General features: G+C 42.8%; 1 protein-coding gene across 1 annotated transcript in view; it reads right to left on the bottom strand.

The window, feature by feature from the left end:
- Positions 1-5,228: 5,228 nt before the first annotated feature.
- DFFA (DNA fragmentation factor subunit alpha) overlaps positions 5,229-14,702 on the bottom strand; it is a 16,481-nt gene continuing 7,007 nt past the window's right edge. The window contains exons 3-5 of the mRNA XM_007942617.2: positions 12,780-12,922; positions 5,628-5,817; positions 5,229-5,404 (exon numbers count right to left, since the gene is read on the bottom strand). Of these exons, the coding sequence (XP_007940808.1) occupies positions 5,229-5,404; positions 5,628-5,817; positions 12,780-12,922 (509 nt within the window). The remainder of the gene's footprint in view (positions 5,405-5,627; positions 5,818-12,779; positions 12,923-14,702) is intronic.

The following is a 14,702-nucleotide window of genomic DNA, read 5'->3' on the forward strand; positions in this document are numbered from 1 at the left end:
CTTACAGTCTAGGAGGCTATTAGTCTGAGTTCAGAGTGCCAGCTCTAGGAGCAGGGTGAAGGCTCCTTGACTTTGGGCTACAGCTCTGCTTCTTATTCCAGGCCCATTGGAGCTGGAGGCTTCTCTTAACTCAGATAGGTGCTGGCTGCTGGAGCTGACAAGCCCAAGGTTGACAAATAAAATGGCACAGTCTCAAAATTATCAAGCAACACAGCAAGCTACTAGTTCAAGTCCAGAAACAGCCTCAAGATCGGCAGAAAACATGGCAGGCCACTGAGATGAAGACTTGGCCAAATGGAGGATCCAGATGCGCCAAAAGTTAGAGACCTTTCGCAAAGCTTCTCCTTATATACTGGAAGCAGGCCACGCCCTGAAGCCAATACTTAGCTACTCACAGCAGATTTCACCATGGAGGTGATTACAGTCTCATCACGGGGAATAACTACAGCTTCCCAGGCACTCAAAACCACGGCCCAGCTAAGCTGACACACAACCTTAATTACCATAATAGCCATCACACAACTTTTGCCAATTTAGCTTTTTACAGGTATTTTATCTTTTTTTTGATCATAGCCATCTTAGTGGAGGTGACTGTTACCTCACTGAGGTTTTGATTTGCATTTATCTAATGACTAATGATGTTGAGCACCTTTTCATGTGCTTTTCGGTACTTTCTACAGTTTTCACGTACCCTGGATTTTCTAGGGATGCAGCTAACTTGTCAATGAAGGGAAGGTATGTTATTCTTTGCCCAAAACTTTACTATTTTGGAAAATCCTATTACCAAGAGCAGTGCTGCTTATGGTATTTAAGTTGACAATCACTGTCAAATTCATGACCATCCAGCTAGCACCTGACAGTTTCATTTAGCCTTCTGGTACATTCATGCCCAAACAGATCCATGTCCTTTTTTCAGACAATAGCTTTGTTTGTTTCTCCCATACTATTACATTGGCAGTGTTATGTCAATGCTTTTGAAAGTATGTATGTAGACAGTTTATCAGCTACAGCTTTAAGGATAATTAAGAAGGAATTATAAAATATTTTACTAAAACAGGAAATGATGGGCCTCACAGGACAAGAACCAATGGTGTAAGACATTCCTAAGGATGCTGAGTAGATCTTAACCCTCCTTGAAGACTGCAGAGAAGGAAACAGTTCCTTTTGTTCTGTTTCATTGTTTCTGCAGCCTCTCACTCCACTCTAAGATTTACTGTCCCATTTCTTTATTTTATAACCAGTCAATATATCTTTTAATAGCATTCATTGTTCTCTAAGCCAGTCTGAAAAAAGTCAAAGTCCACGATAACTAATCATCTTTTTCCTGCAAGGGGACTGCACCATGAATTACAAACCTGAAGAACAAGTCCGTACGGAGACAGGAGGACACGAACCAGAAGTGCTCTGCCTTCCACCCGGAGGGGACTTGGAGTCGCAGCACATGGAAATGGAATTTAATGACCTTTATACCCCCCGCTGATAAAACATATTAGAAAACTGAAAGGAGTTTCACAGTGGTAACAGCTATAATTTCACAATACTGAGTGAGATATTAGAAATGGTGAATTATACTCTCTGTACATCCCTATGGTCAGGAAACGTAATATGTGCCTTGAAACTAACAAAGAAAAAAATTCATTAATTTGAGAAATAAGTTTTCAGCCTTAATCAACATTCTATTAAATCACCTCTCCACCATTATTTGTTTTAAAATTTTGCAGTTCTATCTTTAGAACAAGGACAACTGCTATCTTTAGAAGGACAATCGGTAACCAGGTGCTACTGAGCCAACTCTGATCCTGGTGGCCCCGCGTGGGTCAGCCCAGAGCTGTGCTCGCTGGAGGTCTCAGCGGCTCAGATGTAGATCACTGCACCTTTCTTCTGAGGACTTCGGTGTGGACGTGAACTTCCAGCCTTTCGATGAGCAGCTGAACACATTAGCTGTTCACACCACCAAGGGACTCCTTTATTTTATTTTATTTTTTTTATTTATTAGGATTTGGGTGAAGATTTACAGAGTAAATTCACTTTTCATACAACAGTTCACATATACTTTGTCTCATGTCATTGACCAAAATTTACAATGCAGCAGCTCCCCTCCCACTTCCTCCCCATAGTTACCTCCTCCCAGTGTCCATCCCTTCATACTCTTCTGCACCCTGAGCTATCTCCCTGTGCATAAGCAGCCCTTCCTTCTCCCATGATTGTTCTCTCCAGGGCGTGTGTCTACTTGAGGTAAATGTTTAACTCACATGCCTGTACTTTGTTTGGCTGGAAACCACAGTTGTGGGTTCAATTCCAGACCTGAAGGGCAGCTAGGGGCCATAGTCTCAGTGGTTACACTAGGCTCCATTGGACCAGCAAACCTGGTCCCCACCTTCTTTTTTTTGCCTCCAAATGATTTTGAGTTTTGTACCACATTGTTCTCCCTCTTTATGCAGGATCTCCTACATCCCTTCCAAGTGGATGGCAGTGGTAGCTGGGCACCATCTAGTTCTTCTGGTCTCATAGTTGTATAGGTTGCATATCGGATGGTGTACCAGTTGCTAGGACTGATTGTTTCCATTAATTTTGGTTTTCTTCTTTCTTCTTGACGAGGAGAGACCCGTTGTTGCATCTAGATGGCAGCTTCCTAGCTTTTAAGGTCCCAGTCGCTACTCGCCAAAGTAGTAGGTGGAACAATGTTTTGTATAGTATGTTATGCCAATTGAGTTTGATGTCCCCTGTGACTATGGTCCCAAGCCCGCAGGATCAACTACTCGGCCCCTCTGGGTAGCTGGCTGTGACCAAGTAATGACCATAACCTTGCCCAAGGGACTCCTTTAGAACAAGGACAGTGAGTCTCAAATATGACTATTTCTTTCTGCGGCCCTTCACATTAAAAAAAATTTATTGTGATTTGTGTAAAAGTTTACAGAGCAAATTCTAGGTATTGCCGTACAGCAGCTCACATACACTTTGTCTCATCACATTGACTGCAGTTTCCCACAATGCAACAGCTCCCCTTCCACTTTCTCCTCATTGTTACCTCTTCCCTGTGTCCTTCCCTCCATGCACTCTTGCCCCCGAGCTGTCTCCCTATGCATGCACAGCCCTTCTATTCTCCCATGATTGATCTCTCCAAGGAGTATATCTACCTAGTGTAAATATTTAGTTCACATGCCTGTCTTTTGTTTGGCTGGAAGCTACAGGAGTGGGTTCAATTCCAGACCTGAAGGGCAGCTAGGGGCCATAGTCTCAGGGATTCCATCAGGCTCTATCAGACCAGCAAAACTGGTGCCCCCCCACTTTTTTTAATGATTTTTGAGTTTTGTTCCACATTGTTCTCCCATTATATCCAGGATCTCCTATACAGATCCACCTCTGAGTGACTGACAGTGGTAGCCAGCCACCATCTAGTTCTTCTGGTCTCACAGTCATGTAGGCTGAGAATCACATGGTTTACCAGTTGCTTGGACTAACTGTTTCCATGAATCTTTGGTTTTCTTCATTCTTCTTTGCTCTGGATGAGGAGAGACCCACCACTGCATCTAGATGTCCACTTGCAAGCTTTTAAGATCCCAGTCGCTACTCGCCAAAGTAGGATGTGGAACAATGTTTTTGTGTAGAGTGTTATGCCAGCTGAGCTTGATGTCCCCTGTGACTATGGTCCCGAGCCCACAGGTCCAACTACTCACTCCCTCTGGGTAGGTAGCTGGCTGTGGCCAAGAAGAGACAACAATCTCGTCCCTTGTCAGTTCTATTATATACCTGGGAATTCTTATAGAACATAGCAATACACTTGTAGAAACATTATCTGGCAACCCTATACATGGTCTTGGGCATACTCCCTGGTGCACAGACATACCTAATTGTTCAGCCTGTCCACCCATCTTTCCATCCGTATATCTATGTTTGCCTTCACTGACAATGCAGTACTCTAACTTCACACTGACTTTTAAATAGAAAGAATTACAGAGTAAGAATATGTAGTCAGAGGAGGGGATATGGCTGGTACAGCTAGAGTATATTATTCAAAATAGGTGTGGGGGACATACATTGGGACGCGTATGGCTTTTCTGGAGGGGCATAAAGCCAGCCTTCCATCTTGTTCCAGCAGAACATGCCCTGAGGCAGGGTATATGTATGTAGGCAGTCAAATGAATCAGGTGGAAGGTGTTCACCGAAAACAGAAACCTAGCCCACAGACATTCCTTGCCATATGTCCAGCTGTCGCTAGGCGGGGTCTTGCTTGGCTCGTTTAGGATTCTGCAGCTGCCCAGGCAGTGAGGTCTTCCTTGCTGAAAGCCTCCTGAGAGAGTGCAGGCTCTGTATTTGCTGCAGGCGCAGGCTGAGCTCCTGCTCACAGGCTTGTTGGACAGTTTCTGTTTTCTTTATGTCCCAGTTCAAAGCAACAGCCAATGCTTTGGGGTCTTCCTTGGTAACCAACTGCAGCAAGAACAGGAATCATTGATAACCACTCCTTCCACTAGCCCCATCTGCTGGTACTAACTTTCCTTAGGCGAGGATCTGGCAAACATCGACTTATGTTATGTCTTTATGTTGAAATGCCACCGCCAGGTTTGTTTCTTGTTAAATTTGCCACATGCCTTTTCTGACCATACAACACTAAGAGGAAAGGGTCCTCAGGGAAAAAAGGGAATTGCTTTACTTGGAAAGCCTCCCACAACTTTACTTGAAAAGCCTCCCACAACTTTTACTGTAAAGCCTCTCATTTATAGGAAATAGAGCCAAGCTCAAGTCAGTTTCCTTCCTTTTCATCTACAACAGGAAGATAGGTACTTGGGGATTGGAAAGAGGACAAAGAATAAGAACTAGCACCCACCCTGATGGGGTCCCTTCATCAGGCTTCCAGTTCTCTTGGTCTCAGCCCCCAGAAGGTGACCCCCTTGAGGGGTGTTACTCTGTGTGCCTCAGGATTTACTCTGGACCTGCTTCAGTCACTGACAGAACCAGAAGCCACCTCAGAAGCCTGAGTCCCGCTACGTCTCCCTGTCAGGTTTAGTTACTCATTACCAACCCTGGACCAGAGGCTAACCCCTGATGATCTGAGGAAATGAGCCATTTAAAAAAGCTATTTGGACTGAGGTTACATGAGAGATTTGTAAATGCTGTGGCATATAATAGGCAAATTAGCAGCTAAGATTCAGGGTCTGCAGAGGTGAAACAACCCCCTCCCAGCCTCTGCACCGTGATACTGAACCCCGACAGCAAGTCACTCCTGCAGCTCAGTGTCCCTGGTTCTCGCCCACCTCCAAGTCCTGACTCGAGAAGCTCAGTTCTGGAGCAGGCTTCTCCTTCAGGGCAGTAAGGATCTGGCTCGTGAGTGTGAGTCCGGAGAACGTCTCTCTGCTAATACCCGTGTCAACTGCATCCGTCTCTTCAACAAACCCTGCTTTGGACTCTGCAAAGCAGGTGTGAGGTGAAGATTAGCATACCGTGTCATCAGTCAGCTACACAAAGAAGCATTCAGAGTACTCATCAGACAAGGGATCAACATGCCACTTCAAGACCCCGGCAGCTGGACTTCAGGGTTTTTGACTGCATTGTAAACATTTTGTTCTCTCTCAAGGCAACGCTCTATAAACACTTGGTTCTCACTGTAATGCCCCCAACCAGAGTCCTACCTTCCTGCTTTGACAGAACGCTGCCCTCCTTCTCCAAAGCCCGTAGATAAAGCTCCAGGAGCTGCTTGGACTGACGGGCTTCCTCTCTCTGGTCAAGCACCTGCTGGAGGGTCTTCTGGAGTCCCTGAACTGCAGCACAGCTTTGGCCGAGGTCCCGAGCCAGGTCTGGACATGGGACATCGATAAGCACCTACCAAAGAAACACGGACTCTGAAGAATCTAAAAGTATTCTTGTATGTGGTGCTCTGTCTCACAAATACATCAATTTCAGAGCTTCATTTCATCTACTTCCCGAAGTTACCTAATATGACTGGCTGAGAGTCAAGAGAGAGGCACATATTTTTTCTCAGGTGAAAAAATTAAGATGATGATGCTGTAGTGCCACATTAAACAAAACACCACCCAACCATGGTATTAAAAAATTGTGCAAGATATAAAGAAGGAGAAGGTTTATGTTACAACAAATCATTATGCGGCTGTTCTAAGCAAAAGTTCCTCTAACAATTTTTACCTTAAATAAATAAATACATATATAAAAATTGTGATTTGGGTGAAAATCTGCAGAGCAAATTCATTTTCCATGTGACAGTTCATATACATTTTGTTTCATGACACTGATTGTAATCCCCAAAATGCAACAGCTCTCTTCCTACTTTCTCCCTGTAGTTTACCTTTTCCCTGTGTCCTTTCCTATGCATTCCTGCCCTCTGAGCTACCTCCCTGTGCAAATACTGCCCTTTTGATCTCACATGGTTGATTGTTTTAAGGAGTATACCTACCTGGTATAAATGTTTACCTTATATGCTTGTCTATTGTTTGGCTGGAAGCCATGGGAGCAAGATCAATTCCGGGCCCAAAAGATGACTAGGGGCCATAGTCTTGGGGGTTTCACCAGGTTATATCAGACCAGTAATTTATGATACCATAAATTTTTTTAATTATATATGTTCACATAGAAAAATCAGACATTAAAACATTTTTTAAATTTCTATTTTTAAAGTGTAACTTACATCCAGTTTTCTTTTGAATACTTTATCGTGTTTCCAGTCAAGATTTACACAGCAGTTCAGAACAATTTCCACATGAATTGTTCAGTGAAATTGGTTACATTCTTCACAATGCATGAATACTCTATTTTCTCTGGTTGTTCTGTTTCTATTAATCTAGTTTCCCTGCCCCCTTATATTCTCCTCTTTGTTTGGAAGTAATGGTTTACTGTTTGGTCTCATATGCTGTTGTTATTTTTAGGTGGCACTGAGTTGGCTCCAACTCCTAACAGAACAGAACACTGCCTGGTCCTGTGCCAGCCCTATAATCCTTGCTATACCTGAGCCCATCGTTGCCGCCACTGTGTCAACCCATCTTCTTGTGGGCCTTCCCCTTTTTCACTGACCCTCCACTTTAGCAAGCATGATATCCTTCTCCAGGGAATGGTCCCTTATGACAACAAGGAGGAGAAGGTGTATGTTACAACAAAGTTAGATGAAGTCTGGCCATTCTCGCTTACAAGAAACATTCTGGCTGCACTTCTTCCAGGACAGATTTGTCAGTTCTTCTGGTAGACCATGGTACTTTCAGAATTCTTTATCAACACCACAACTGAAAAGCATCTACTCTTCTTCAGTCTTCCTTATTCACTGTCCATCTTTCACACGCATATGAGGCTACAGAAAATACCATAGCTTGGGTTAGGCACACTCTTGTCTTCAGAGAGACATCTTTGCTCTTCAGCACTTGAAAGAGGTCTTTTGCAGCAGATTTGCCCAGTGCAATACACTGATTTCTTGACTGCTGCTTCCACTGGTGTTGACTGTGGAACTAAGTAATATGAAATCTTTGACAATTTCAATCTTTTCTCCATTTATCATGATGCTTCTTATTGTTGATCTCATATAGGTTATTTATTATATTTATAGTTTATATATTATATATAAGGAGCTCTGATAGCATAGTGCCTAAGGCACTTGACTGCTAACCAGAAGGCTGGTGGTTCAAACCCACCAGTCACTCCTCGGAAGGAAGATGGGGCAATCTACTTCCGAGGTGATACTGCCTCGGAAACCCAAGGAGGGGTCGCTATGAGTCAGGTCTGACTCGACGGCATAGACGAGTGAGTGCTTCCAGTAGGGCATCTGTTTGTTGAAACATTTCAATGGGTATTCCATCCATTCCTGGAGCCTTGTTCTTCGCCAATTCCTTCAGTGCAGCTTCAATTTCTTCCTTCAGTACCATTGGTTCTTGATCATATGCCACCTCCTGAAATGGATGAACATCGACCAGGTCTTTTTGGTACAGTGACTCTGTGTATTCCTTCCATCTTCTTTTGATGCTTCCTGCATCATTCAATATTTTGCCCATGGAATCTTTCAATATTGCAACTTGAGACTTAAATTTTTTCCTCAGTCCTTTCAGCTTGATAAATTCTGATCATGTTCTTCCCTTTTGGTTTTCTAACTCCAGGTCTTTGCACATTTCATTACAGTAATTGGCTTTGTCTGCTCGAGCTGCTCTTTGAAATCTGTTCAGCTCTTTTATCTTGTCATTTTTTCCATTTGCTTTAGCTACTCTTTGCTTGAAGGAAAGTTTCTGAGTCTCTTCTGCATCCATTTTGGTCTTTTCTTCTTTTTTCATCTTTTTGATGACTTCTTACTTTCTTCATGGGTGATGTTCTTGTCTTCTGGTTTTTGTTCAATGGTGTTCAATATATCAAATCTATTCTTTAGATGGTCTCTAAATCCAGGAGAATATATTCAAGGTCATATTTTGGCTCTTGTGACTTGTTTCATCTTCACCTTCAATTTGAACTTGCATATGAGCAGTTGATGATCTGTTCCACAATCAGCTCCTGGCCTTGTTTTGGCTGAAGATATTGAGCTTTTCCATTGCCTCTTGCCACAGATGTAGTCAATCTGATTCCTGTGTACTCCCATCTGGTGAAGTCCACGTGTATAGCCACTCTTTTTGTTGTTAAAAAAGGTATTTGCGATGAGTAAGTCATTGGTCTTGCAAAATTCTGTCATGCAATCTCCAGTGTTACTGTCACCGAGGCCAAATTTTCCAACTACCAGTGATTCTTCTTTGTTTCCTAGTTTGGCATTCCAGTCACCAATGATAATTAACGTACCTTGATTGCATGTTTGGGCCATTTCAGACTGCAGAAGTTGGTCAAAATCTTCAATTTCCTCATCTTTGGCTTTGGTGGTTGGTGCGTAAATTTGAGTTATAGTAATATTAAGTGGTCTTCTTTGTAGGTGTATGGATATCATTCTATTTCTCACAGCATTGTACTTCAGGACAGACCTTGAAACATCCTTTGCAATGATGAATGCTATGCCATTTCTCCTCAAATTGTCAATCCCGGCATAGTAGATCATATGGCTGTCTGATTCAAAATGGCCAAAACCAGTCCATTTCAGCTCACGAATGCCTAGAGTATCAATCTTTATGTTTTCCATTTCATTTTTGACAACTTCCAATTTTTCTAGATTCATACTTCGTACATTCAATGTTCTGATTATTGATGGGTGTTCTGGTTACCTAGTGCCGCTCTGACAGGAATCATACCACAAATGGGATGGCCTTAACAAACAGGAGTTTATTCTTACAGTTTGGAGGCTTTAAGGCCAAGTTCAAAGTGCCAAGCTGTAGGGGCTGGGTGAAAGCCCCTCAACCTTGGGGTCCAGCTCTGCCTCCTGCTCCCGACCCACTGGAGCCAGAGGCATTTCTTCACTCAAACAGCTGCTGGCTGCTGAGGCTGAGAAGCCCCAGGGTTGACAAGTAAAAAGGCACAGTTCCGATATTACCAATCCACACGGCAGGCCATTAACTTAAATCCACTGTAAGTCCCAAGGTCGGCAGAGCATAGCAGGCTGCTGAGCAATGACATGGCTACATGCAGGGTCCAAGCGTGCCAAAGGCTAGAGACCATTCTCAAAGCTTCTCCTTATATACAGGAAGCAGACCACATACCCTAAGGCAGCTACTCAGCTGCTCCCAGTAGATTCCACCATGGAGCTGATTACCAGTCTCATCATGGGGAATACTACATCCAGCTGCTCAGCCACTCAACCAGGCCTAGCCAAGCTGACATAAAAAAATAACCAACACAATGGGTATTTGCAGCTGTTTTTCCTCAATTTGCGTCGTGCCACGTTAGCAAATGGAGGTCCCAAAAGCTTTACTTTATCTATATTATTAAGGTTGGTTCTACTCTGATGAGGCAGCTCTTTCCCAGTTGTATTTTGAGTACCTTCCGACCTAAGGGGCTCGTCTTCCTGCACTGTATTGGACAATGTTTCCAGGCTATTCATAAAGTTGCCCAGTAAGGTATCAGACAGTGTTTCTCTGCTATTCATAAGGTTTTTCCTGGCCAATTTGAGAAGTGGATGGCCTCTTCTTCTTCCTAGCCTGTTTCAGTCTGTAAGCTGCATTGAAATCCGTGCACCATGTGCAACCCTGCTGGTGTTTGAAACACAGACTAAAACTTCACAGCAATGTGCAAACCACCACAGTATGACAAACCGACAGACAAGTTTGTCTCCCTTATCTGTCCGAAACCTGTCTGCCCTCCCCTTACCTGGATCCTGCAGCTTTTGGGTTTTGTCATCCCTGGGTTTTCCCTCCCTTTCCCACCTCTGGGGGTGGGGTCTGCTTTTACAAAGCAGATTTGTCTTACATTCAGCATTTCATACACATTTTGTTTTGTGGCACTGATCACAGTCACTGATTGCACTGTAACAGCTCTCTCCCCACTTCCTCCCTGTGGTTACCCTTTCCCTGTGTTCATACAGGTGATTTTTCTCATAAGAACACAGTACTCCCCAGTGATATTCTTTGTTTTGTGAGTCAATCTGTTATTTAGCTAAAAGGTGACCTCAACCTAGTTTTAGTTCAAGGTTTAAACAGTCTATCAGGGCAACAGTCTTGGGAAGACCTCCAGTCTCAACTGGTCCAGTAGTCTAGATTATTCATTTATTTTGGAATTTGAAGTTCTATTCCATATATCCAGTTTTTAAATGACATGTCTAGTCTGTGAAGTGTGGGAGACCTGACTTATATCCTGAATCTGCTAGAGTAATAATTTTTAAAAAGGCTCAATCTTTTTGCATATACAGTATTAGATTACAATTAGTCATTATAAGCGAAAGATCAAACTGCTGAGACTGATGGGTGTGGTCCTAAACTCAAAATACTGCACAGCTATCACCTCAATCTAGTTCCAAATACTCTCATCACCCCCAAAAGAAGACCCTGCACCCATTAAGCCATCACTCCCCATTCTCTCCTCCCCCCAGCCCCAGGCAAACACTAATCTACTTTCTGTATCATGGCTTTACCTATTCTTAACATTTCACGTAAGTGTAATCATACAATGTATGGCCTTTTCTGATTGGTTTCTTTTACCTAGCATAAGGTTTACCATGTTCACTCATGTTATAGCCTAAATTAATTAGCATTTCGTTACTTTTCATGACTGAAAAATATTCCACTGTATGGATATACCAATTTTATTTATCCATTCATCAACTGATGGATATCTGGGTGGCTTCCACTTTTTGGCTACCTGTATATCCTTTTGCAAGGAGCTCTGGTGGCACAGTGGATAAGGAATTTGGCTGCTAACCAGAAGGTCAGCAGTTCAAACCCACCTGCTGCTCTGTGGAAGGAAGATGGCAGAATCTACTTGCATAAAGATTTATAGCCTCGGAAACCCAATGAGGGCCCCTATGAATCAGAATCCACTGGACGGCAGTTTGCTATTGTTAAATCCTTTTGCACCTCTTGGATTTTGAACCATGTAAATGCTTTCATATTACTTATTCAAAAATACATACAAAAACTATTCTGTATGTTACTGTGATGGTGGACACATGACATTACGTATTTGTCAACCCACAGTACTAGAGACACAAAGAATGAATGCTAACATAAACTAGGAACTTTAGTTAATAATTATGCATCAATACTGGTTCAACTGTAATAAATGTATGGTTGGAAATGCTAGATGTTAATTAGTGGAGAAACTGGGCAGAGGGGAGAGGGTACATATGGGAATTTTATGCAATTTGTCTGTAAACCCAAAACTGCAAACACATGTGATATAAACTTAAAAACTTATCCCACCCTATTAGAGCCCTTACTCGATCCTTCAGTCTAGAGTGGCCCCTGACGTTGCTCTCTGCACATCTCCTGGTCTGAAATGCTTGCTTGCTCATAGTTGGCCTCCCATCAGAATGGGAGTTCTGTTAGAGCAAGTTCCCTGTGTCTGGCTTGCTCACCACTGGATCCCCAGAGTATAGAACAAAAGCCAAGCTCCGGGTGGGGGCTCAATACATGTTTTTTGAATTAACACATCCAGGGAGCTCTGGTAGCATAGTGGCTAAGACACTTGCCTGCTAACCAGACGGCTGGCGGTTCAAACCCACCAGCCACTCCTCGGAAGGAAGGTTGGGCAATCCTACTTCCATAGTGATACTGCCTCGGAAACCCAAGGAAGGGTCGCTATGAGTCGGGTTTGACTCGACGGCACATAACAACAACAACAACAACATTTTTATCCCAGAGAGCTCTGGTGATGCAGTAGTTAAGGCACTCAGCTACAAACAAAATGGTCGTTGGTTCGAACCCACCAGCCATTCCAAAGATGAGGCAGTCTGTTTCTGAAAAGATTTATAGTCTTGAAAACCCTATGGGCCAGTTCTACTCTGTCCTATAGGGTTGCTATGAGTTGGAATTGACTTGATGGCAGTAGGTTTGGTTTTGGTATTTTTATCCCAAGTTTTACAAAAGAGGAAATGCAAGCAGAGAAGTTATGTTACTGGCTCAAAGTGCTGTGGAGACACTCTGACTTCACCACCCTCTCCACATCCCTAAGCAGTACACCCTCAGCCCCCAGATTTCACCTGATTAAGGCAAGGGTAGAGTTGATGATCTGTATTTTTAAAAAGGTGATTCTGATACAGGGTGAGGATCAAAAAAATTGCTAATCCAGGTGAAAACAAGAACTATAAAATGAAGACTCTTAGCTATAATTTGAAAATTGTAGAATTAAGAGAAATGAAATTATTGTGGTAAGATGCACAATAATAACTCTAACTAGAGTCTGGCACTGGAGAAGGATGGGGGCTGCTGCAGATGGAGGTGGTGGCTTACCTGGAGCTCCTCCTCTGACAGGAGGATGATCCTGGAAAGATCGTCCTTTAGCTTGCTGGCCACATTCTGCCACTTCAAGCCTGTCTTGCTGTCTGTTTCATCTACATCAAAGGACTCTTGGGAAATCCAAGCTGTACCTCCATCTGATAAATGGGTGAAAACACCAGTCACAATCATAGTAGGTACTGCTTTCACCACTGGTCCTAACATACACAGAGTCCTTCAGGATATCTATATACCCTCCTGCTTGGCCATGGAGTGACTTTGGTGGTGGAATATAAACACTGTTTTTCAAGGATACATAGGAAAGCCAATCCCCAACTGTTGTCAAATGCTGTTAAGTCAGTTCTGACTCACAGCAATCCTATCTACAACAGAACGAAACACTGCCTGGCCCTGTGCCACCTGCACAATCATTGCTATCTTTGAGCCCACTGTTGCAGCCACTGGGTCAATCCATCTCATTGAGGGTCTCCCTCTTTTTTGCTGACACTTTACTTACCAAGCACGAAGTCCTTCTTTAGTGACTAGTCTCTCCTGATAACATGTCCAAAACACGTAAGATGAAATCACGCCACCCTTACTTCCAAGAAGCATTCTGGGTATACTTCTTCCAAGACAGATTTATTTGTTCTTTTGGCAGTCCATGGTATATTCAATATTCTTTGCCAACACAATTCAAAGACATCAATTATTCTTCAGTATTCCTTATTCGTTGTTCAGCTTTCACATGCATATGAGGTGAATGAAAATATCATGGCTTGGGTCATGCACATCTTAGTCCTCAAGGTGACACCTTCACTTTTTAAAACTTTCAAGAGGTCCTTTTCAGCAGATTTGCTCAATGTAATGTGTCATGTGATTTCCCCCACACACACACTGGTTGGAACAAAACTTTACACAGAGAAGAAAGAGAGCATGGTCATCTTCAATAGTGGGCATCAGTCTCCCATGGCCAGCTGTCATGTGATTTCTTGACTGTTCTTTCCTGGGTGTGGATGGTAGATCCAAGTAAAATGAAATTCTTGACAACTTCAATATTTTCCCTGTTTACCATGATGTTGCTTATTGGTCCAGTTGTGGGAATTTTGTTTTCTTTATGTTGAGGTGTATTGAAGGCTGTCATCTTTGATCTTTATCAGGAAGTGCTTCAAGTCCTCTTCACTTTCAGCAAGTGAGGTTGTGTCACCTGCATATTGCAGGCTGTTAATGAGTATTCCTCCAATCTTGATGTTGTGTTCCTTTTCATACAGTCCAGCTTCTCAGGTTATTTGTTCAGCATACAGATTGAATAAGTACTGTGAGAGGATATGACCGCGACACACACCTTTCCTGATTTTAAACTACTCAGTGTCCCCTTGTTCTGTTCAAACATCTGCCTCTTGATTTATGTTCAGATTCCATGTGAGCACAATGAAGTGCTCTGGAATTTCCATTCTTCACAACGTTATCTGTAATTTGTTATGATCCACACAGTTGCACGCTTTTTTCCAGTCAAAACACAAGGAAACATCTTTCTGGTATTCTCTGCTTTCGGTCAAGCTCCATCAGACACCAGCAATGATATTCCTTGTTCTATGTCATCTTCTGAATCCAGCTAGAATCTCTGGCAATTCCCTGTCAGTGTATTGCTGCAACCATTTTTGAGTTACCTCAACAAAATTTTACTTGCGTGTGATATTGTTGAGTAATTTACATGTTCTGTTGGATTACCTTTCTTTGGAATGGGCACAAACATGTATCTCTTCCTGTTAGTTTGGTAGGCAGCTGTCTTTCTTGGCATTGAAGAGTGAGCACTTCCAGTGTTGCATCTGTTTTTTAAAGCATCTCAATTAGACACCGCATAATGTGGATGAACTTGGAGGACATTATGCTGAGTGAAATAAGTCAATCACAAAAGGACAAATATTGTATTAGTCTGTT

Source organism: Orycteropus afer, unplaced genomic scaffold (genome assembly GCF_000298275.1).
Source record: "Orycteropus afer afer isolate SDZICR_OR568_19922 unplaced genomic scaffold, OryAfe1.0 scaffold00094, whole genome shotgun sequence".
NCBI classification, from domain to species: Eukaryota; Metazoa; Chordata; class Mammalia; order Tubulidentata; family Orycteropodidae; genus Orycteropus; species Orycteropus afer.